The sequence below is a fragment of the Micropterus salmoides genome, unplaced genomic scaffold (genome assembly GCF_014851395.1).
Source record: "Micropterus salmoides isolate LMB-PRFRI ecotype aquatic unplaced genomic scaffold, ASM1485139v1 Ms_hic_scaffold_7, whole genome shotgun sequence".
In the NCBI taxonomy this organism is placed as follows: Eukaryota; Metazoa; Chordata; class Actinopteri; order Centrarchiformes; family Centrarchidae; genus Micropterus; species Micropterus salmoides.
This window is the reverse complement of record NW_024044459.1, coordinates 28,168,625-28,192,108: the sequence shown is the minus strand read 5'-3', so window position 1 is coordinate 28,192,108 and position 23,484 is coordinate 28,168,625. Positions and strand designations below refer to the sequence as shown.

General features: G+C 42.0%; 1 protein-coding gene across 3 annotated transcripts in view; it reads left to right on the top strand.

Annotated features, from left to right (window-relative positions):
• The window catches only part of fam172a (family with sequence similarity 172 member A), a 155,641-nt gene that overhangs the window by 13,865 nt on the left and 118,292 nt on the right, over nt 1-23,484 (top strand). For all 3 annotated transcript variants that reach the window (XM_038702743.1, XM_038702744.1, XM_038702745.1), the window contains exons 5-6: nt 4,881-4,946; nt 6,474-6,665. In XM_038702743.1, coding sequence (XP_038558671.1) covers nt 4,881-4,946; nt 6,474-6,665 — 258 coding nt within the window. The remainder of the gene's footprint in view (nt 1-4,880; nt 4,947-6,473; nt 6,666-23,484) is intronic.

Genomic DNA, 23,484 nt, shown 5'->3' with positions numbered 1-23,484 from the left:
ACGATGCCATTAGGATGAATAGTGCAGGGAGGGCGGAGAGGAAGTGAGAGAGAGAGAGAAGTGTAAACAGTCTGCCTGTCAGTCTGTGTCTGAGAACTTTCTCTTCCCCTGGAGAGCCCTCTCTCCTCTGACAGAAGAATGACAGAGACCTCATGGGAATTACACCAGTCTCTCTCTCACATTCTCCCTCTCTCTCTTTCTCTCTCTCTCCCTCACTCTCTCTCTTTGTTTCCCGCACGGACTGACAGATCACAAATTCACAACAATAGGCTCTATTTTAATACCACTTTCTGTTGGTACACAAGGCTGACTTAAAATAAACAACCTTTCTATTGCCTCATGCTCTCTCATTTTCACAGTCTCTCTCTTTTTGAGTATGCTTTAGTGTTGTTGCCGCTGTTGTTGTGCTGCATTGTTCGGGGGGATTTTCTTCTTTTTTCTTTTTCCTCCTCTCCTCCATTCTCTGGAGAAGAAGGACTGCTTTCCTGGGTGCAGTCAGTGATACGGCATGGGACAGCTCTTTCTGTTTCATTATATAAACAGCTTTGATGCCTCTTCTTGCTCTCTGGTTTCTATGGCTAAGTGGCTTTTGGAGAGGGCTCTGGACTAGAGAGACAAGAGGCGTGTGTCTGTACATGAGTTTCTTGTGTATGTGTGTATACGGTATGTGCTGCTGTCTTCAGTATATTTGTGCACATGGCTGACACCATTTTTTCAGATAAACCAATGTGGCTTCAAGGTCCTCCATAAGTGTTAGAAGTGGCTTCAATTACATTATTTAAACTGGAAACCTCACAAAGTCTCAAAAACAAGTCTGTAATTATGTCTTATCATTACTTAAATTAGTTTTGTGGGGTAGCTGCATTTTCAATTTAATATTACTTGGACACTTGTTTGTTCATTTATTTATAAATTGATTGTATAATTCACTATGACTAGCATTAAATTAGTCTAAAAGTGTCTTAAATCTATTTTAATTAAACTTACATTGACCATCTCAACCTTTAACCTCCCTGCCTCCTCCTTATCATCCACTGATCTCTGTCCTTCTTTTCTTTGCATATTTGCATAATTACTCTCTATTTCCTTGCTCTTGTTCCTCATCTCCTTGCCTTTCCCACCTCTCTATCTATCCTCCTTTGTTTTGTGAGTGCCCGGAAAAGATCATCTCCTTATGGCCCTATGTGCGGTCAGCCAAACCAGGCATGACTCTAGCAATCAGTGCAAGAACACACACACACACACACACACACACACACACACATTAACTGATACATGTGTACACATAATGTGGGAGGTCTGTCTCTGTAGTGAGAAATTTGAAAACATATCAACTTGCGGCCACAATGGTCTTCATTAAGATCTTGGCTTTGTGTGAGAGTGGAGTTATGAAGAGATTGTTATGGGGATGACCAGAGGTTTGCAAGGAGTTGATGTCACTGCCCACCCAGTTAAATGCCTCTTATCAAGGCCACATACTGTACTTCTCTCCCCGTCCATCCCTCCTGCCTTCACTCCTCCTCCTCTCAGCTGTTCACTGCAGTGGGAGCTGGCACAAACCTCTGGCTCCTGGGGATTACTTCTCCATCTCTCCCTTTTGGTCTTCCTTTCTTTCCTTCCACTGAGCCCTCCTCTAAGTCCCTTCCTTCCTCACTGATCCCTCTCTTCTTGCTTCATCGCCACAATGCTTCCTCTACACAAACAAGCCACAGACACAGAGGTGACCTCAGCTGCAGAAGCTCTATTTCAGAGTCTCCCACGCTCTCACGGTCATGTAGAATGCTTGTTGTTGTTCAAGATACATCATCATCCGGGCAGACAATTGAAACTCCACTTTTACCCTTTTTTGCTCTTTTAACCATGGTGAAGACTTACGTTGTCTATCTAGTCCAGAGAGATAAAGTCAGTGGGGGTTACAAGGGTTTTGTGGAACCATGTCACTCATGGTCATTGCTCTGTGTATTTGGAGGTGAAATTGTGCAGTATGGAACTTTTTATGAGCGATTCTGCACTTACATTGACATTTCAGATAATGTCATATCTTTTCAGCCTGGATGATATTACATATTTGTTGTAGATAAAAGGGACATTGTAAATATGTTTATGGTCATAACACCTATTGATTTGAATTGAGTGAGGTTGCTTTTATCTCTCCTTCTCCCTTCCCTTCTCCTTGTTTGTCTTAATATTGTTTTCCATATCCACTCCTCATGCTTCTTCTATCCCTTGATGCCGACAATGCAGGCACTCAGCGTTGCTTCCTGCAGGCATTTCATTAAAGCACTAATAACACATTGGTAATTAGGTGACAAAGAGGCTTTTCTTATTGTACTGATCAGCTGCTGAGACGTAGTCCTCAGAGGCCCACACAGAAGGAGGTTTGCTGTGTGTGCGCACGTTTGTGTGTACACCAGTACATGTTTGTGTGTTTCTGAGTTGTATGCCTCTGCTCTGAGTCTATTCCATTATTTCTTAAAAAAGAAATTTGGATTTTGATCCAGTGGAATGCTGGTTGTCCCTATTTCAACTCTCACTACTTTTGATGTGTACCTTGTTTACTGAAAAGGTAATCTGGCTGCAGTTTACATTATGTGCTAAAGCATACAGATGACCACAACCTTAATACAAAGCTTGGATTTTAGATTCTTATTTGTGATTCGGTATCCTTCTATCTGTGGAAATGCATTCACACAGTGAAAGTCTTGCATTCTTTCCACTTTTTCTCTCTGCTCTTGTTCCCCATCAGTCTCTCTTCCTATTCTATATCAGATGGTTTTCGAGCCACCTGAGGCTCTGAACAAATAACGTAGTGCAAATGAAATTTCCTGTGAGGCTTATTGATGTCATTAAACACTAGCATACTGAGGCCCCGAATCATTTTAGTCTTCATCAGACCGGCTGACATTTTAGTGAATTAGCTGTTGGAGGTTAGTGGGTTGGGGTGAGATGGGGTTGTTTTAGCTCCTCTAGCTTTTTTCTCCCTTTCACAGGGTCAAATCATTTGGGCCGTCTGCTGGCCTTTGATTTGTTGTCATAAGGCTAATTTGTGTCTGGTTCCTAATGTTATTCTTGCATGTTCTTCAAGCAGTAAATCAAGTTTGCATCGAGTGTCTTTCGGGCATAAAAGAGCATGGCAATATTGTGATTATCACAAGAATTCAAATTTGACTTAAAAGCAAGTTTACGAGTACTTTTAACTTGCATTTGGCCTTTTGTTGTCCTTTTTTCCTGTGTGAAAATGCCAGTTCATGCCATTTAAGTGTTTGGAGTTTGGAACATAATTTAAGGATATGCATAATTTCATTTCCTGTGGTTGACATTTCAGCGTGTGGTCTATAGAAAATGTTTTGTTTTATGTGTGCCAAAAAAACTTTAAAATGGAAGCAGATTATCAGTTTTCTTCACTTTGTCGTACTAATTCATTACATTTTTGGACTAGTCGTGTTGGCAGTGATTTTCTCACTTCTCTAAGGAACTTGGAGAAATGTTGTCACATTAGTTAGACTGAGTCGATCTTCCTTCCTTATAGAAAGAGATGGATGTTTAATTGACATTTAGCCTTATTGTCATGTAGCTGTGTTCTACATAGCTTACACAGAGCAAGTTTACTTTTTATTGGCTCCAAAAACACACTAGTGGCTTGTGAATTTATGTAGTTTGTACTGAAGACTGCATATTTTTATACATTGTCAAATATGTTTGTGTATGTGTATTGATATTAAACAATTTTTTTAGAGAAATTGCAATTTTTGTGCGGATTTATTTTTTATTTTTTACCAAATTACTCTTTTACATTTAATGTTTAAATGTCTATTAACCTGTTATTATTAAATCTCAGTAAATTTTCTCCCCTTTCCACACATTAATGGGATCTGAGAATCATGCCACTCTGTGAGACATTTTTTGTGTTTGGGCTTCGTGTTTGGGGTCATTCAGTTGGTCTCGCGTTGTAGCTGCTGCGCCACCACTGGCCTTTGGTCTCCTGATGTAGTGAGGCTGATGCTTCAACAGCTAGTCAAAGTGAGACTTCACAGCAGAGCTGGACAGCATGTTGCTCAGCTATCCCTGTGGTCCATCCGCCCTTCATTGTATTGTCATGACATGTACAGGACAGGGAATCTGTCATTGCACATGTTTGGGAAACATCATCACAGCAACAATATCTCCAACACCGCTCACTGCCAGCGGCCGTGTGCCCTGTCATCTGTTATCATCACCCCTCTGTCTTTCTTTCATAACTGATCAAAAATTGAAATCTGTTCCACACAACGTTTGTCTCTGTTCTCAGATGAGCAGGACGTGTAGAGAAGAAAAGAAGGAAAGGAAAAAGAAGGAAAATGGAAAAGAAAGTTGTTAATGTCACTGAACCATGAAAGGCTTGGCCCGGGGTTGGAATGATTCGGTATACAAGGTTCTTTAGTGCTGTGGCTGCGGGGATAAACATAACTTACATCAGCCCTTCGCTTGTACAGGAGATTTCCTCTCCTGGCACTTACAACCTCAACACTCTAACTGCACTGTGATTCACACACACACACACACATACACACCGCACACAGTATGATTCAGACCCTTTCAAGTAGCTCATGTACACACACACACACACACACACACACACACACACACACACACACACACACACACACACACACACACACACACCAGAGGGCAAACAAGGGTTTTGAATAGTATTTTCTATTCTGTTTGCAAGCATGACAGTGGTTGCTTTTACTTGTTCACACATAAACACAGAGGTTTGTTGGCTTTTGTTAGATGGATTTGTATCAGCAGCTATATAAAAATATTTATTGCATTAGACTGTATTATCAATGTAATGTTTGACTGTGTGTGTGTTCTGTGTCTTTTTTTTCTCTCTCCAGATCATCACTCAGTATGTTTATGAGTTGCTGGAGAAAAAGTGCAACATGACTAAAGCAATCCTGCCAGTAAGTACCCAGAGTAAAAAGAGGCATTTTTCTCTTTGATTTATGCCCTTGAAGATTAAAGGGAGTATTAAATATGAAAATTGACGTAAATGCTCAGGCTTCAGAGTGTGATTATGATATTGAGTGTCCTTTTAAAAAAATTTAAGAAAAGGGGGTTGTGAGGAGTCAGCTCTGCTCATTCTCAATCAATTCTTTCTCTTTCCATCACTCAGTTTCTCTCTTACTCCCTCTTTTTCTTTTACCCCCTCCTCTGCCCACATCCTTTGTGCAAAAGTGTCTCCTCAACAAATTAACTGTATTGTGACGTGTCATTTCAAAGGCGCAGAGGCGCAGCATGCTGATGCTTAATCTGTTTTGCATTCATTTGCGCTGAAGGGGACTTTCTACTCTGCCATCATGGAGTTATTCTTTGCCCAGCTCATCCAGGCTTAGAGCACACACTTGATCCCTTTTATTTGTTGTTGGAAGCATGTTTGTCTTTCTTTACCCCCCTTTACCCCTACATCTCTACTCTTTTTCTGTTTAGAAAAGGTGTGATCATTTTTCAGGCTGCGTTTATAGGGATGTTAGACAGCGCTGGTGTTTAGAAGCATAGCAGAGTTAGCTGCAGCGCTAACAGTGTCCATAAATCACCTAACCAGGGACTCAGCGCCTTTCATTAGCCCCCATACACTTTTACTGGTTTATCTGCCTGGTCTATTTATCTCATTATTCCTCTGGAAAATTGCTCTGTTCTGCTTTTCTGCTGCCCACCCGCCTGCACATATTTGGCGTGTGAGTGTGTGTGTGTATTTGTGTGTAATTGGTGGGTCCGTCCACCTGCGTGGCATTGAACTTGTGACCGCAGATTTTAAGAAGATTAACCACAGCCAAGTATAGGGAGAGGGAATGAGGGAGCACAAGAGAATAAAGGGTAAGATTTTCTCCCCCGCTCGGCTGCCTTTGTCTGTTTGGATTAAGTTCTTGCAGCTGCCACCCATGGCTTTTATGGACAGTGTTTGTCTCCTTAGAGATTCTTCCAGCCATACTTGGGAGAGATGCAAAGACACATGGGATGTGGATGGAGCGCTTGCACGCATGCACACAAACACTAACTCACTTAGCCTCTCTTTCTTTCCTTATTACTTTCTGCCTCTGTTTTAATCACACAAAGCCTGTTTTCTAATCATGATTATTGATGATTAGTGTACTGATGCTTATTAGCTTATGAGCTGCAAATGCCACAGAAGAGATGGCTATTTCTCCTTAAACTCATGCATGTTACATAAGAACATTTCTAACCTTTTTATTTTATAGTCATTACCAGGCAATAATTTGAACTGGCAGAAATCAGTGCTTTAATTATAAAATCACTATTTCATCATGATGCTGCTGTCGTATAGAAAGACCAAATATGTATTTGATTGAGTTAAATGTCCCAAAAGTCTACAAAATCATATTCAAAACGTGCAGAATTCTTTCTTCGTTCTTTCTTTATATAAGAGATTTTAGGGGTTTGACTTAACCTGTGTTTTCCCGGACATTTAGGTGGATGCTACAGATGATGAACCCACCAGTTTTATCTACATGAGCCCAGATGCCTTGTCCAACCCGTCCAAGCTGCTAGTGTTGATCCAAGGCAGTGGAGTAGTGCGGGCCGGTCAGTGGGCCCGTAGACTCATCATCAACCAGGACTTGAACTCAGGGACACAGATCCCCTTCATCACCAGAGCCATGGAGGTAGGGGTCACAACAAAAGAAGTTCAAGCTATTCTGATGGAAGTTGAACTGATTTTCTGATCTTTGATCCAAGAAGTCCTGTTTTCATGATTCACTAAGAGGGACGTGAGAGCTGAGTGCACTGAGGACACTGCTCGTAAGACATTAGAAGAGGATTTATCGTGCAGACAGTTCTAAACACTTTATTTTAATATATATTATTTTAATTTCTTTTTCTTTTTCTTTTTCCTATAGTTTTTGACCCTCTTCAGAGTATACACTGTGACACATCTTTGATATGTAGAGTTTTGTGGGCCTCTAAGTGAAAAACTCACTGGCACTGTGCTCATAATGCGGTCTTTGTTACCACAACTGCCACAGCGGTTAGCCTGATGGGATATTGGTGTGACAAGTCTAACAAACACTGTTTATTTGAAGGGCAGGCTTGAATACTCGGGGCTGTGGAAGGCATTGTGGCACAGTCAGAAGCCAAGTGTCATGGTATTTTGTTTTCTTTTATTTGACTGGAGGTTTGAATGTGATTGTGGGTCATTTGTTGTTGCTGTATGCTTTCATGGCTCAGACTCTGGATGTACTGCATCGACCCAATTCAGTTAAACTTCACTGTACAATTTACACAAGAAAGGAAAGTTTGTCCTGGGGTCATATGAGAAATTATATGATGCTAAATAATTTCTGCACACCACAGTATCATATAATCACAGAGGCAAATAATAAATATAGCCGCAAACGGCGATTCGCGGGTTCATACCTTTTTTCGCAATATCGCCATCAAAATGATTTCACACATACGGTTCAACATTTTTATGAAACACATCCTGCAAGTTTTGTAACAACTGGACAACCATTTTCTGATCTATAGCTTGATTTGTATTATTCCACATCCAGTTACGATGCATTCATAGTGCCCCCTAGTGGTGGATTTGAATGAGACTTTCAGGGTATGCGTCAGGTGCTGATTTAGACATATCATGCAAGTTTTGTGTTGATTGGACAAACAATATGCATTTCGTAGCCTGTTTTGCATTTTATCCCCTGCAGTTTGTTTGCATTTATAGCACACTCGGGTGTTCAATTTGAATGAAACTTTCAGGGCATGTTTCATTTACTTATGTGGACACATCCTGAGAGATTTGATTTCAGATTTAATATGGGATTTATAGTGTAATTTGTGTAATGCTAAGCACCCGTCTTGTGCTTGTAGCGCCCCCTAGTAACGTATGTACATCAAACTGTCCAGGTATATCTGGGGCACCTATTTGAACATATCCTGTGAGTTTTGTGATGATTGGCTCTACGGTTGCTGATTTGTGGTCATTTATGTCCATAGCCACGCCCCTTTCAAAGTTCATTGGTTCATATCTTGAAAAGTAATTGAGCTATCGACATGCTTTATGCAACTTTTAATAGGCTTGATCCAATGATGATTCTCTGAAAATTTGGTGGCAATCGGAGCTACGATCTAGGAGGAGATGTCAAAAATGTGATTTTCAAAAAATTCAAAATGGCGGAAAAAAACTCTAGGTGGACCTTAATAGTCCTTGAGTCTTTTTTGTAGAGCACATTGAGCTGCACTTGTGTGAGAAATTTTAAGTCAATCTGACTTTAGGCGTAAGAGGCGTGGCCTTTCAAAGTTTGCATTTTTAAGCCTTATTTACAGCGCCACCATGTGGCCGTTTGAGTTCATATTTCTATGGAAGCTGATGCACACCATTTCCAGTTATTCCCCCAGGATTCATGTTTCTAGCTCATTCCAGCTCACGGGAATTTGAGCTGGCCCGGCAGACAACAAATAATAATAATAACAAGCAGACATTCATTCACAGGTGCAGACTCATACTCTTGAATGATATTATTACTGTATAGTCCTCAAACCAAAACTGCGGCTTATATTGTCTGTTAGTGAAATGAAGCATAAACCTCAACATGATAATTATTATACCAGAAAACATTTATACATTCTTATGATGCATAATTCCTCTGTAGTCCTGTACATTCATGGGTGACTGAGCTGAGAGAGAGAGGAAGAGATAATGTAAAATATAGATTTGTTTCTGTTCTTACCATATGATCACACACCAGTGTATACACTTTTGTGTCAGCAAGCAAAAGGTGGCTCTGCCTGTCTTATTATTTTCATCCCCATTTCTGCGTTCATTTGTCAGCCTGGCCATGACTACCTGTGTAATTTCATTGGCTTGCTGTTCAAATTGACTTAGGGGAGATCCTGCTCCCCCTCTCCCTCTGTTCCCTCGTTTCACCTATCTGAATACCATAAAGACTTTCACTGCTGTGTAAAGCCCTCTCATGCTGTGAACAACAACAAGAGAGGTTTGGATTCTGTGCGTATGTGCCTATGTGTGTGCTAACGGATGATTCGACTACCCTGAGACTTTGAATTACAGTTGCCTTGGCTGGTATTACAGTTGGAGAAGGCAGGGTTGTGCTGCAGAAAGCCAAAGTGACAGCTTCGATATAGAGAACATGGTGTGTGGAGTGCAAGTATTGCTCATTCATCATAGTAAACAAGAAATCGTGTTCTTACACCCTGACAAATCATCATCCAGGCATTTACCACACACAGGCCTCTGTACTCTGTGTGTACGTTGGAAAGACAGGCATACACATTTACAGTCAATTCATGCTGTCTGCATCTATTACGGGCATGTTTGTGGTTTATTATGTCATGCCATGAAATTTGTGTGGATGTAGTTTTAAGTGCATGTATAGGATTTAGAGCTACTATGCGATCTGAAGAAAGATGTTTTTTGTAAATACATATGCATTTTATACCCTTTTACAACCATGCAGCAATAACACACATGTTGACAGCTCAGTGACACAGCATATACAGATGATGGTCAGCAGCATTATGCCATATTAAAGGCAGAATCCCATGATCAAGCAAGTTTGGGAGAACAACTCAATGACATCCAATTAGCCATTATTACAGTGCCAGAGCAAAATGCCCTAGCTTGTGCAATGTGGCATTGGCAGGCAAGATTTTGCTGGGTTTCCTCTCAACCCAACAAGCCATCAGCTGATTTTGATGATTAGCTCCCATTTGAGCAGAGAGGGACGAGCTAATCACCAGGACAAGCAACACACTGCATACTCATCAGAAGTACCCATTATAGTTATTCAGTATGTTATTTTCAATGGATACTGAGGATGCTCAAAGGGTACACCACATGACTAGTCGGCGCTATGAAACAATGGACATTAAAATTGTAAGCTGACTTGTATACAGTAATATAAACATATCCATATTTCTGTAGGTGTAGTTGTTTTGGCTATATTATATTAGATATTTGACAACTCTGGCACCATGACAATTACTGAATATTTTTATGTTACACATTTTTTTAAGTGCAGTGTTAGGTCAAATGTTGACATTTTGAGTATACATTTTATTTTGTTTAGATTAGGCTCCATTTTCCAAAAGTGTTTCATGGCAAGATTCTGTTGCCTCGAGTGCAGTTCATGTGAAGTTACTCATGGGAAGTTGATTGGAATTTCAAAGCCTACAGCAAAGGGTCAACTGGAGTGCACTCAGCAAATATGGAGGGGAGTTTGTTGCTTTGCAAAACACATGAGCAAGTACACACACACACCCACACGCACATACACACACAGACAAAACACTAAATTTTCCTCAGTACTGATGTAGTGTGTGCGTGCATGCGGTGCAGTTCTACGATGTGTATGGGCTTACACATCCCTGTGTCAAAGCACTACTCTGAATTTCTTAGCCATGTTCCTTGGAACTTAGAGTCAGCCTTTCCTCTCTTCTGATGGGGAAAAAAATTGGTGATTTTACTAGTTAATCATGCCACATACACACACACACACACACACACACACACACGCAAACAATCACAGGGTAAATCTCGTTGCAGCCTGCCTCTGCCTCCCATATCCACCATGCTCCTGTCTAGAGACATATCACATTCTTTGTCATGCTGCTCTATGATGATGACACATTAATAAGCTGGCAAATTGTATCTGTTCAAGCTAAGTCTAAAATATGTACACACAGAGAAAACATATACACATAGACATAGACACAAATGCATCACATTGGGCAGAGGATATGCGTGTGACATTTGTACAGTGACACAAGGTTAAGGGAAATCTTTGTGCTGTGTGTGCAGGTCTCATGAATGTTGTCTTTATGCTCATGTGTGTGCACATGGAAGTGGCGCTATTCCCAAAGCCTAGAGGTAAAATGACAGGTGAGAGGAGGATGCTCTAGCAACGACCAGAGAGTGGGAGAAAGAGGTGGAAAAGAGGAATCTGAGATGGAGAGCGGTGGGTTGGGGGGTGCAGAGAGGGAGAAGGTTATGATTGGTTGGTAGAGGACAGAAGAGGAAAGAAGGAGAGGGGTACAGGGAGGATTGAAGCAGGAAGAGAGAAATGAGAGGAGGGCGAGGGAGTGACTGCAAATGGGGTGGGACTGGCAGAGGAGAGAAGGGAGTATAGAGAGAGAGAGAGAGAGAGAGAGAGTAGGCAGAAGGCAGGCGTCTGACAGCTCCACTACTGGGAGAGGGCCTCTTAATGACAGCTTATTCCTTCATGATTTCAATTCCTGACAGTCGACAGGTCTGCTTGTTGCATCATGGCAGCTGTATCATTACCTTCTGGCCCTGTCACTGCTCTGCATCCTGAGACTGAGATGGTGGAGGTGGGCGCCATGGGGTTTGGAGGGGATGAGGGAGAGAGAGAGAGAGAGAGTCTAGATTACAGTTACAGTCTAGGTTACAGTCAGAATAAATGAGGAAGGAGGGATTATTGAAATGTGGGATCATTACTTATAATAGGTGTTAGGATTAAGAGTAGGACTCAAAACTTGTGAAAGTTCAAATTGAAAGAAAGCACATGAATGCTGTTGTGAGGCCTTAGCTCTCCTACACCACTAATCTGACCAAGACACAACATAGATGAGAAGTCAACATTTTTTATTACTTCACATTACTTACTAACCTCAAAAATTATACACTGTCCTCAAGAACAACTTAACTTAATTTGGAAGTTGCTAATACAAAAACAGATCTATAGCTCCGGTAATGCCTCCCTTCCTTCTCACCCCTCTTCTCTCCATCTCACTCTCTCTCTCTCTCTCTCTCTTGATAGTGAGTCAGGCTCGACACTGGAGACCCACTGGAAAGAAAGAGGGGGTGTGGTGTTTTCAAAAGTGTGTCAAAAGCCTAGGGGTTTGTATCTGCCCAGAATTTCAATGGGAGGCTGAAAAGGGGCAGCGAAGCAGACAAACTCAAACACAGAAATCCTCTTTTAATTTCTGTCATGCTGCCCACCCTCTTTTTTTTTTATTTAGCTGGACGATGTCCTCGTCAACATCGGCTGCACACTCTGGCATCTGTGTGTATTGTGTCATGGCCTTGTGTGGTGTGATGATATCTCTCTTTCTCTTCTGTCTCAGTCTCTCCAATCACCATTCTTTCTTCTCCTCCTTTCTCATTAGTTCCTCTAATTCCCCCCGAGCTGTGAGTTAACCTGTTTGTGTGTGTGTGTGTGTGTGTGTGTATCTGTATGTAGCCTAGAGATAACATTGTACGTACAGTGTGTGTACAGCCTAACTTGGGGCATCAGGTGGCCACAGAGGCCAGACAGGTATCATTCTATCCAGTCAGCGAGGTTTAGCCAGAGGACAGTTTGTGTATTTGTGTGTGTGTGTGTGTGTGTGTGTGTGCGCGCACAAGTGTGCGTGAGTGTAAGGGTCAAAAGATACTCCGCCTTGCCATGGCCTTGTAATAGCAGCCCTACAAGGAACACACACACACAGGTATTCACACACCTCCAGGTGGGAAGGTCCCAGCACATCCTGCAGCTCAGATCAATGCACTTGACACCTTCAAAGGCGGGTGTGGGGCCTGGACTTGCTCTGGGGTTAAACCTCTTTTAAATAGCATCCCACGGGAAGGCAGCTGTCAATAACCCACCATAATTACCGGGGCCAGGCACGCCAAGGGCTCGGCTGCACAGGCCAAATTAAAAATTGATCAGAGGGAGAGAAAACATTATTTTGTGGTGGTATTCCCTGTCCTAACAGCGCTGTTGCTGCCGTATGTGAAATCTCATCAATTGAGGTCCAAGCTAGATATCTAGAGACCTATTTATCTATCTATCTGCCCCCCTTCGTCCAGATGAACAATGGAGTGCTGTCCCTGTTGTAAAAAGATTTATTTGCATATTAAGTGTCTTTCAGTGTGCACGCCTGCGTGTGTATACAAGCAGTATGTGAGTGTGTGCGTGTGCATACTGTATGAGCATCAGCTGATTGTTATGTGCTCCAGGTAATCGTACATCATTCCCTATCTGTGTAGTGTATGTGCATGTGTGTGTGTGTGCACCTTGTAGCAATATATTGATTGTGGTCTCATTGAGTTTCTCTTGGCAGGGAGCCTTTATTTGTCAGTCAGAAAACGATATGAAGAAGATATGTTCATCCTCAGGCTTCCTCTAGGAAAACACACTGGCTATTGTTTCACAAGACACTGATAAATGAAAAGGACAGTTTACAGTGGGTTTGATATTTTTTCTAAACACACACTGTAGGTACAAGGTCATAGCACATGTTTTTTATCATTGTTTATGTATGTCATTGGTGTTGGACATGTTCTTTGCATTCCATATTAAGCCCAATCTAAAATTGATTTTCTTTTGGGAGGTCCTGTCATTATTGTAATTACCAGTGGCATCTGTTATTTGCATCTAGTGAAAATCTGCCCAATACATTATTCACACAAGTGTGTAAGGGAGAACATGCATTATGACATTTCACATTTGGGCTAAGAGTTGAGATTCAAGGGAAAACACACAACACATTTTATGGTGTTAATAAGTGTTGATCGGCCTCTCTAAACACATCTAATGTTGATTTTAACACTTACAGTAGATTAACTATGCAGATATAATTTATCATATACAAGTACCCCTGGATTTACACACATGTCAAATCTAAGTCAAATTTATTTATATAGCTCAATATTACAAATTTAGAGTTTACCTCTAGGGTATTTAAAATCTGTACAGCATACAAGACCCCTTTAAATGAGGAACCCCCCCCCCCCAAGTAGTAAAACGGAAGAACCTTCAGGAAGAGCAACACAGGAAGGATCCCTCTCCCAGGACAGACAAACATGCAATAGATGTTTTCTGTACAGAATAGATTCACAACAGAAAGTTGCAGCATATACAGTTATGATGACAAAATATAGATTGCAAAACATAAGTGAAGAGGATTGATCTAGGAGGACAATTGGAGGAGGACATACTTAGCAGCTTTAAGTGTCGCCCACTAACTAGGATATGAGCCCACCACCTCAACATAGAGACCTGGAAAGAGGCCACATACACAGACAAGGACAACATACAGAGGAGATACGAACAAACAGAGAGAGAGAGAGAGCCACGAAAAGACGCAAACTAGGGAGATAGGGAGAGAAGGGTAGATCCTAAGAATATGTTTGCATTAGAAGATTCCTACTCTAAAAGTAATCCAATTTGACTAGTGCGACTTTAAACTGATCTGAACTTTAGATCAGTTGTTCCCAAAATGCTGCTACCCCGGGGTGCCGTAACAACTGGCCAGGGATGTGGTTTCCAGTTTTTGTTGTTCCCTTTTAGATAACATTTCACCACACATTGTCACAGTAAATAGACCTAAAATAAATGCTGATAATAGATATTTACTATGACATTCTCAGCTTAAAGGCGAATGTATGTGTCACTGGGGTGCCATGATTTAAATATTTTGCGAACTACTGCTCTACATGCACATGAAGAGTACAAATGTTTGTTACAGTAGTTACACTGATCAGCCATAACATTATGGCCACTGACAAGTAAAGTGAATAACTCGTTTATCTCGTTACCATCATTACCATGCAATAAGTAAACATTTGTCCTCAAAGTTGATTTGTTAAAAGCCGAAAAATGGTCAAGTTTAAGGATTTGAGCAACTTTGACATGGCCAGTTTGTGATAGCAAGATGAGCCAGAGCATCTACAAAGCTGCAGTCCTTGTGGGGTGTTACCTATTAAAAGTGGTCCAAGGAAGGAAAAGTGGTGAACTAGCGACAGGGTCATGGGTGGCCAAGGATCACTGATGAACACGGGGAGTGAAGACTGGCCCGTGTGGTCCATTCCAACAGACGAGCTACTGTAGGTCACATCGCCTAAAAACTTAATGCTGGTTCTGATAGAACTGTGTCAGAACACACAGTGCATTGCAGTTTGTTGCATATGGGGCTGCATAGCTGCAGACCAGTCAGGGTACCTGCAAAGGGCGCATTAGCATCAGAACTGGACCACAGAGCAATAGAAGAAGGCGGTCTGGTTTGTTGAATCACTTTTTCTTTAACATCACATGGATGGACCTGCTTACCTCAAGAACACATGGCACCAGGATGCACTATGGGAAAAAGGTAAGCTGACAGAGGCAGTGTGATGCTTTGGGCAATGTTCTGTGGGAAACCTTGGGTGCTGCCATTCATGTGGATGTTACTTTGACACATACCACCTACCTAAGCATTGTTGCAGACTATGTACACCCTTTCATGGAAATGGTATTCCCTGATGGCAGTGGCCTCTTTCAGCACGATAATGCGCCCTGCCACAAAGCAAAAATGTTCCAGGGATGTTTTGAGAAGAGTTTAAGTTGTTGACTAGGCCTCCAAATTCCCCAGATCTCAGTCCAATCCATGGAGGCCCCACCTCCCAGCTTACATGACTTAAAGGATCTGATGCTAACATCTTAGTGCCAGATACCACAGCACACCTTCCAAAGTCTAGTGGAGTCCATGACTCGACGGGTCAGGGCTGTTTTGGCAGCAAAAGGGGGACCTACACAATATTAGGCAGATGGTCATAATGTTATGGATGAACAGTATGATGTTTTATTTTATGGATGTACTATGTACACATGCAGTCAATTGTACTGTATATGTACATAGTTGAAAATGCTGTTGTGAGTTGTTTGGTATGTTGGTTTCCTGGCTGCTTCTGCCACCATATTGCTTGGGGGATGAGAGGATGGAAAACAAAAGAAAATGAAGACTTTGATCTAATTGTGAAACATTGTTTGGGAGTGTACATTTTTGAGCCCACATGTGATAATTGACTTTTTTTTTTCTCTTGAAATGAACAAATTATATCATCAAAAAGGCTTTGTCTCTATGTATGTGTGTGCACTTGTGTGAGTTTGACTGTGTGTGTGTGTGTGTGTGTGTGTGTGTGTGTGAGGTGGGTAGTAGGTCATTTGCAGCTGCAGGCAGTGTGTGCACGTCCCAATGGGAAGGTCTTGTTTAGTCTCTCTTCCAGAGGGCCCCAGGCAGTGTGTGGTGGATACCTCTTCACTCTCTCACTGGGAACACTCCTCTATGGCCAACAGACACAAGACGTGCACACAATCCACCACAATGTTTTGCATAATTCGTCAACCTGTGCAGCAGCATGTTCACTGTACAGCTGAAATGTAACAGCTTTCACTTCTTTTTTGAATACAAGTGGGTGTATGTAGCCTATGTGTTAGAATCAGTTAATATTACATACAAATACAAACACAAACACACATGCAAAGACTCTTTCATCATCTTGTAAATTTTAGATGTATCCTCCATCGCAGCAGGTTAGCAGAGGTTAAAAGTGCTTAGCTGTGGACGCTCCAGGAGGAAATTGAGTTTTGCAAGGAGCTAGTGGTTAGGAGATAGGTGGCCCACTAAGAATTTACACACACACGCACACACACACAACAGCCACTGAGCATATCTTAGGGTCAAAGTTGGAGCTGGCTGTAAGCTCTCCAGTGCCAGTGTCATGCTCCTGGACTGTGTGCGCCACACCTTGATCGATGAGAGGAAACTCAGTGCTTAAATAGGGGTTAGTGGGGTTCTAGGGGGTACACTAGGGTTAGAGGTAAGCAACAACAAATCTTTCTGTTAATAGTTTTAGTACCAACTCTGGTTAGAAATGAAAATAGATGCTGGAAGACTGCTTTCTCTCTGCTCTGCAGACATTTTTAATAGTGTTTAATAGTAACAACATGATGCTGTTCAGATATCCAAACCAACTTTTCAATCATTTGGCCTGCTGGATTATTTGTCATAGATAGATGATTAGTAATATGCCATACATTTATTTGAGGCTATGGTTTTATCTGCGTTTATCCATATGTATTGGTGTCTTGTAGCTGTCTGCTTTTGTGTTTTTTTCGTGTGTCTCTGTATGCAACCAGACATCGAAGATGGAATCTTTATTTGAAGGCTTATCTGTCTTTTGAGACTGATATTGTCCTGCATTCTCTGTGGATGTGAGATGTACATTTCAGTACATCAGATCATGGCAGTGATGGCAGTGTTTCAAGATATGTGTGCTTTTGTGTCTGTGAAAAAGAAAGAGAGACAGACAATAAGGAGAGATGGCATCACTGATCAGATTTGTCTGCAGCTCTTTTGTCTTCTGTAGCTCAGTGGGTCAGTGGATAACAGTTTGTCCATATATCTATGTGCTCTGTACAATAGGCATCAACATGCATCTTAGGTTAACTTTTGCACCAAAAGTCATGAAATCCATGTGTATAACAGACAGAAGGTGTGGTCATCCAAATCACCTCTGGACTTGGTCAAAGATGCATTTGGTCTCGTGTGAAAATGCAATTAATTTCAGAAGAGCACACACACACACACACACACACACACACACACACACACACACACATACACATGCATAAACCCACAAGAAAAGGCGGCAGACTCCTCTCATTGTAGCTTACTTTACAGAGATGCATTGTCATGTTACTCCGGGATAAGGAACAAGCCAGATGAGGTATTTACTATTGCTTTCCTTCTAGATATCATGTAAGGAAAGGAAGGAGACATGTGAATATAATCCAACTAAATAAGATGTAACGGTAACACTTTCACTAGTCCCCCTATTTAGCATTTAGAAGCTCTATATTAATACCTAATAAATTGTTAATAGTATAATAAAATGTAGTTCTATATTTAAGTGTCATGAAATATAAATACTCCTATGAAGACATTTTATATTATTACACTTGTTTCCTACTATATTGTCATTAACTTTTTATACACCAGCCTTTTCTTATGGGTGCCCACAGGAAGAGTTATAGTTGTTAACAAATACATTATTAAACATTCATATTTGCTTAAAGCTGCCTGTACTATAGTGTGATATAAACAATTTATTTCAAATTTATATACTTCTGGTAAATGCTAAAGTAAAGTGTTACAGATGAAAACACATTATGGATGTGAGATGTTAATGCTGAGATCAAGACCTGAACTTTTTCACAGCAGAACAAGTATGCAACACGTGTTTAGACCTGTTATAATTTATCCATGGCTTTTTTTGTGTAACTTTACACACTCAATTTCACCTGAATCAGCACTAACCATGTGTATTTGGTCTGGCTCTTCTCCCCTTTATCTGGTATTATGGTGCTTCTGATAGGTGTTATTATCCTGCTGTATGCTGACAGCCTATCCCTTAACCCTCTTAGGAGCGCACTATGCCACGCTTGGCTGACTTGTTTGCGCTGATGTCAAGTTTTAGCGGTTAGCAGGCGGTTACCATATGCCACTGTGCTGCTGTCGCCCCCGATGTCAGTCAAACGAATGTCAACCTGAGCTCAAAACACAGTACACCGCAGCACACACCCAGAAAAACAGCAACAGTGACAAAACACACACAGTCATACACCCATACTGTACACGCAAATAAACTTGCCATAAAGAAAATGCAGACACACTGGATTAAGAACAAAAGAATCACATTCCATTTGATAGTGATCCCAGAGATACTGCTGCTGGTCATTGAACCCCAGTCTCTGTCGCCAGTGGTGGTTATTGGCCTATTATAAATTGTGATAGATTAGCACACTTGTAATGATCATGTCATCATCAGGACATACTGACTGTGTTCATCAACTAAACCCAAGCCTCTTCAATCCTTTTCCACATCTAAACTTAATGTCTCCTAATATTGAGAATATGTGATTTCTATCCTTAAAGTGTTGAAATGAAGTACGGGGGGTGACTGGTGATCACATCAGATGCATTTTCATAAAACAGAACCCAGAGTTCTGTTCAAAGCTAAATGAGCAGTATTGCCTATTAGGGGCACTAAGAGATTAATTGTTACCTTAGTGGACAGAAAATCCCAGTGTCATGTTTCAGGTTTTCACAGAGAGTGATAAAAGACATCCTCTACGCACAAATACACTTTGCTACAAAGGCTAATAGAACCAAAGTTTGCTTAGAAAATTACGTCTTTTCCTGTCTTGACACTGTGTAAATGCTGTGAAGAAAAAAATATCCTTCCCTCCCTCCCTCCCTGTCCTCTGTATTCAGCTTAAGATATTTGTGGCTGTTTTCTCATGTTAAGAGTTGTTGTGTTTTGCGCCGTGTTCAGAGAGACAACGTGGCCCTGCATCTCTGTTCATTTTGACCTTGGTCAGAGTTGCCCTTCACTCTCCCTCTTGAGTTTTTCTTCCTCTCTCCATTCTTTCTTCTCTTTCTAAGGTTGCTGTTTCCCGTTCATCTCTCAGGCTGCCTCTGTGGCTGTTTTATCCAAAGTGCGGTGCAGTAGCCTTTGGAGTCACTGTCTCTTTGGCCTTTGACAGATCAGGATGGCAGTGTGTGACCACGGAGGATTTAGCTGTTTCTGCATTCTGCTTGGTGTCTCTGTCTCATTTTCTGTCTGTGCCTTCTCTTGCTGCCTCTCTTTTCCCATTTCTCTCGCTCTGTGTCTAAATTAAACATTAGTTAAACTGCTGAGCACCAGCTTCGATGGACAGTGATAAAGAAGTAGCATTATAGTAACAGTAACATGACATGGTGCTGTACAACCCCAGGGAATGACACTATGGAAAGGCGCTATAATCCATTTTAATTTCACTGATATCATTGTATGAGAGCGAGAGCAAGGGTGAGCGAGTGAGAGGCAGTGGTTGGTAGAGCGAGAGGGAGAGGAAAAGAGAGAGAGAGAAGGGAGAGAAGTGAGGTGTCTCAGACCAGAGACTCTGCTCTAGCTGACTGCAGTGTCTTGCGGTGACCTAGTTGCAACCTCTTTGAAGTCCACAGGCTGATCTCTCTCCATAGGCTGCAGAGGAGATCTGCTGCATACAGCTTCATTAGACCGGGGTAGAAAAACAGAGCGAGGTGAATTAAATTCTTGGGGTCTTGAACCTGCCCTAATCCTCCTTTGCCACAGATAGATATGTGATATGTGTCAGTTTGTACTTCCTTCCAAGTGTGTATGTGTGATTGCTGTGTGTGTGTGTGTCTTTGTATGTAGCAGGTATTCCTTTTGGAACATGTAGCTGTAATGTCAGGCCAAACACAGCCTTTATCCTTTAGCCCACCACATTAGGAGACAGTGGTGCATTGTCAGGAGAGCTGACCTAGAATAGTCCAATCACTCTACATCCAGCCCCCTGTCTGCCCTCTCCTGTGATCACCATGCTGCCAATGCCGCAGTCTATACTGTGTGTGTGTTTATATGTGTGTGTGCGTGTGACCCAGTTCAGTCGCTGGTGTCGCCAGGCTTGCCCCTGGTGAGGGCATGCATGTTAGGGCACAAAACCCTCAGATGTGTGTGTTCTGTTCAAGCTGTTAACAGCTGTAGATTTCTTATATCATCTGTGGTTTGGAAATCTAGCAAAATGAATAGTAGTTCTCTATCTTTGTTTCCATATTGACTGGATTAACAGCTTCTCAGTTTAACCCCCACCCTTTTCTGTCTGTATGTAACTGGCTGCCGCTGTCGTCTGTGAATTTTAATTAAGTTTGTTTACAGTTACGATTAGAAAATGTCCATTTTAAGTTCAGCAGGTGTCTAAGAAGAGACAGCACAATTACACACACGTGTGTGTTTGTATGAATATTGGATAGGAAGTTCGTGGATACACACACACACAACACAAAAACACACACATACATGACATGGCCGCTCAGTGAACTCGCTCAATTATCTGGAGCCTTTCTCCTGCACCCCTCAATCCCTACACCCCTGCATCTTCCCACCTGCTCCCCATTGAGCGCCTGTGTGTGCAGACATACTCTGCTGGGGGCATGCTTAACCTTTTTCCTGCTGCACAACACAAGGAGACACATGCTCTTCCTCAAGTTGGGCTTCAATTAAAAAACCCACTTCACTTTTTTCCTGTTTCTTTCTCCTTTTCCTCATTTCTTTCATTCTCATCCTTTGCCTTCTTTTTGAAGTTAGCCTGGGGCCTTGCAGAGGCTCATCAACCCTTTGCCTTGGCTAGATTGCATACAGGTACCCTTTGTGGCTATTTCAAATGACTTAATTAGCTTCTGAGTGCAGCGGGTTGGTAGAAGCCTTCTCTCGCTCTCTCTCTCCCCCATTCCTCCCTCTTTCTGTCTCTGTCTCTCTCCCTCTGTCTTCAGAGAGAGAAAATGATTGAGCCCATGTGACACATTTAGTCCCTTGCCGCATGGTTTCACTTTCTAGGTCATGCTCTGGCTGTGAAGCTGACTGCCTATTACCTCGTAGAATAAGACGATACACTCTGAGACACACAGAAAGACAGTGTACATGCATCCATGCACACACACTCCCCGATGCATGCACAAATACACATGCCTCATTCTATGTTAAGTTTGATTGTCACCCTGCTATCTTTAGCTTTAGGCTCATCCACTAACCATCATTTGTAATTGATCTATATTTCACTGATGCAATATTTATTAATTCCATAGCTAACAGCATGCAACTCACACAAGCAAAATTTTGGTTGCTATTTGCTTAGGCAGTTTGGCACATATTTCTTGTTTGGAGGCTGAGACACAATCCAGCACTGTTTTGTTGTGTCCCCAGGTGTGAATTCCCATACACACCAGTGATCAAGGTGTGTGTTTGTGTTCAGACTGTTGCTGCACCTGTGTTTTTATCAGTGACAACAACGTCAAGGGCATGCCCCACTGCAGTACAAAAATTCCATGTTGCCACATCCATCTCAGCCCTGATGCCACACATGCACTACACATCATTACACATGGGTACTGCACACACATATACACAAAGTAGCATGTCTTTTCAGCTCCCCTTCCAGGGGACATAGAGAAAACAGAAACATGTTGGATGTTGTCCTCTGTTGTTGTTCATGGCTTAAAAGCAGAGTCTGTCAGACTGTATACAGCAATGCGAGTGGTAGCAGCCTTCCAAAATGTCAGCTTCGCAAACAATCACAAACCATGTCAGAAGTTTTGTCAATGACAGCTGAATGGTAACTCTTTTAGCATTGTTAACTGTCAAGGTCTTGAAAGTCGGGGAGGAGGGGGTTGCTCCATAAAGCTTTATTGTAATGAAGTGCCTGACGGTAAGATATGACCACAAGGATGTGATCAGTGATGGTCATCAATGACTAAATGAGTTCTCTCACCCCTCAGGGTGGGAATGAGATCTCAGGGGGTTTCGGAGAGCAATGTGCCTGTTAACTTCTGGCTCTCTGGCCAGCTAAAGCTGGCTAGCTTCAGGCCTGTGTTAAAAACCCGGGCCTGCTAAATTAAGTTTGGCTGTGTGCACAGCCTGTGGCACCAGACACATGCACACACAAGAGCAAGTGCACTTATAGCCGCTTGAAGTCAGGCATTCACCCATACTAGTGTGCACGAACACACATGCACACACACACACACACTCTCTCTCTCACATTCACTCCCCCATTACCCAATCTTAATTGGCTACCTTCCCTCTTTCTCTCTTCCTTTCTATCTCTCTCTTGGACAGGCCTACAGGCCTGTTGGTACGCTGGCACACCGCAGCTTTGGGCGTGCAAGCAGGTCTGGGGGCATGGAAGAAATTGGAAAGAGAGAAGCTATACAGATGGTTATTAGGATGAGGTTTAGAGCACGATCAGGAGATGAGAGAAGGTAAATTATAGCTATGCCTCAATGCAGAGTGATATTTCACATTAAAATCTTGAAAATATTAGTATTACTGTATTTTCACCACCACATATTCAGGCCACTTGTTAAAACCACAGTTATAAAGTAGAGTAGGAGATGCCTTTCTCCTTTTCCACTAGCTGAGGAGTTGTCATGTGCTGTCAGCCAGCTTGTTCTCCATGTGCCTGTCACTGCTCTGGATAGGAGCTCTGGGTCCCAGCATCCTGCCAATTGGTGAACTGTGTGTGGGTGTGTGGGTGTGTGTGTATGTATGTGTACATGTTGCCCTCAGAGCACTTTGTTGATTCTGCGCTGCAGTGTCAGTGACACATTGAGCGGGTTCGGTGGGAGTCCCCTGGTTTCCCTCGTGCTGTGTTTACTCCATCTGTTTACTCCCCAAAAACACTCTCAAATCTATTACCCCCCTCTTTCTCTTTCCCTCTATTTTTCACTCTCTATACATCTCTCTTATTTACTCCTGACTTCTCTTGACTTGTCGTTTCAAATCAGTAGCTATGTGGTAGTCAGGTGGTGTGCCTGTCGACAGCCAGTGCTTGTCTCTCCCTCAGCAGGAGGCGGGATTGAGTTTCTCTCTCAGCCATCCAGCCAGTCATCTTTTTGCTTGAAAAGCCAAATCATATTCTTATCCAGGATGGATATTTTTACTTCTGTGTTCTTGACTATAAAATAGTTGAATGAGAGACTGTGGGAAAAATAAAATTATGTCAAAAGCACCCAATGTAGTAATCAGAACTGCTTAATTTAAGGGCTGCCAGCGATTATTTTCAATTAATCAATGAATTAATTGTTGAGTCAATACAATATCAGAAAATTGTAAAACACAACATCACAATGCCTCAGAACCCA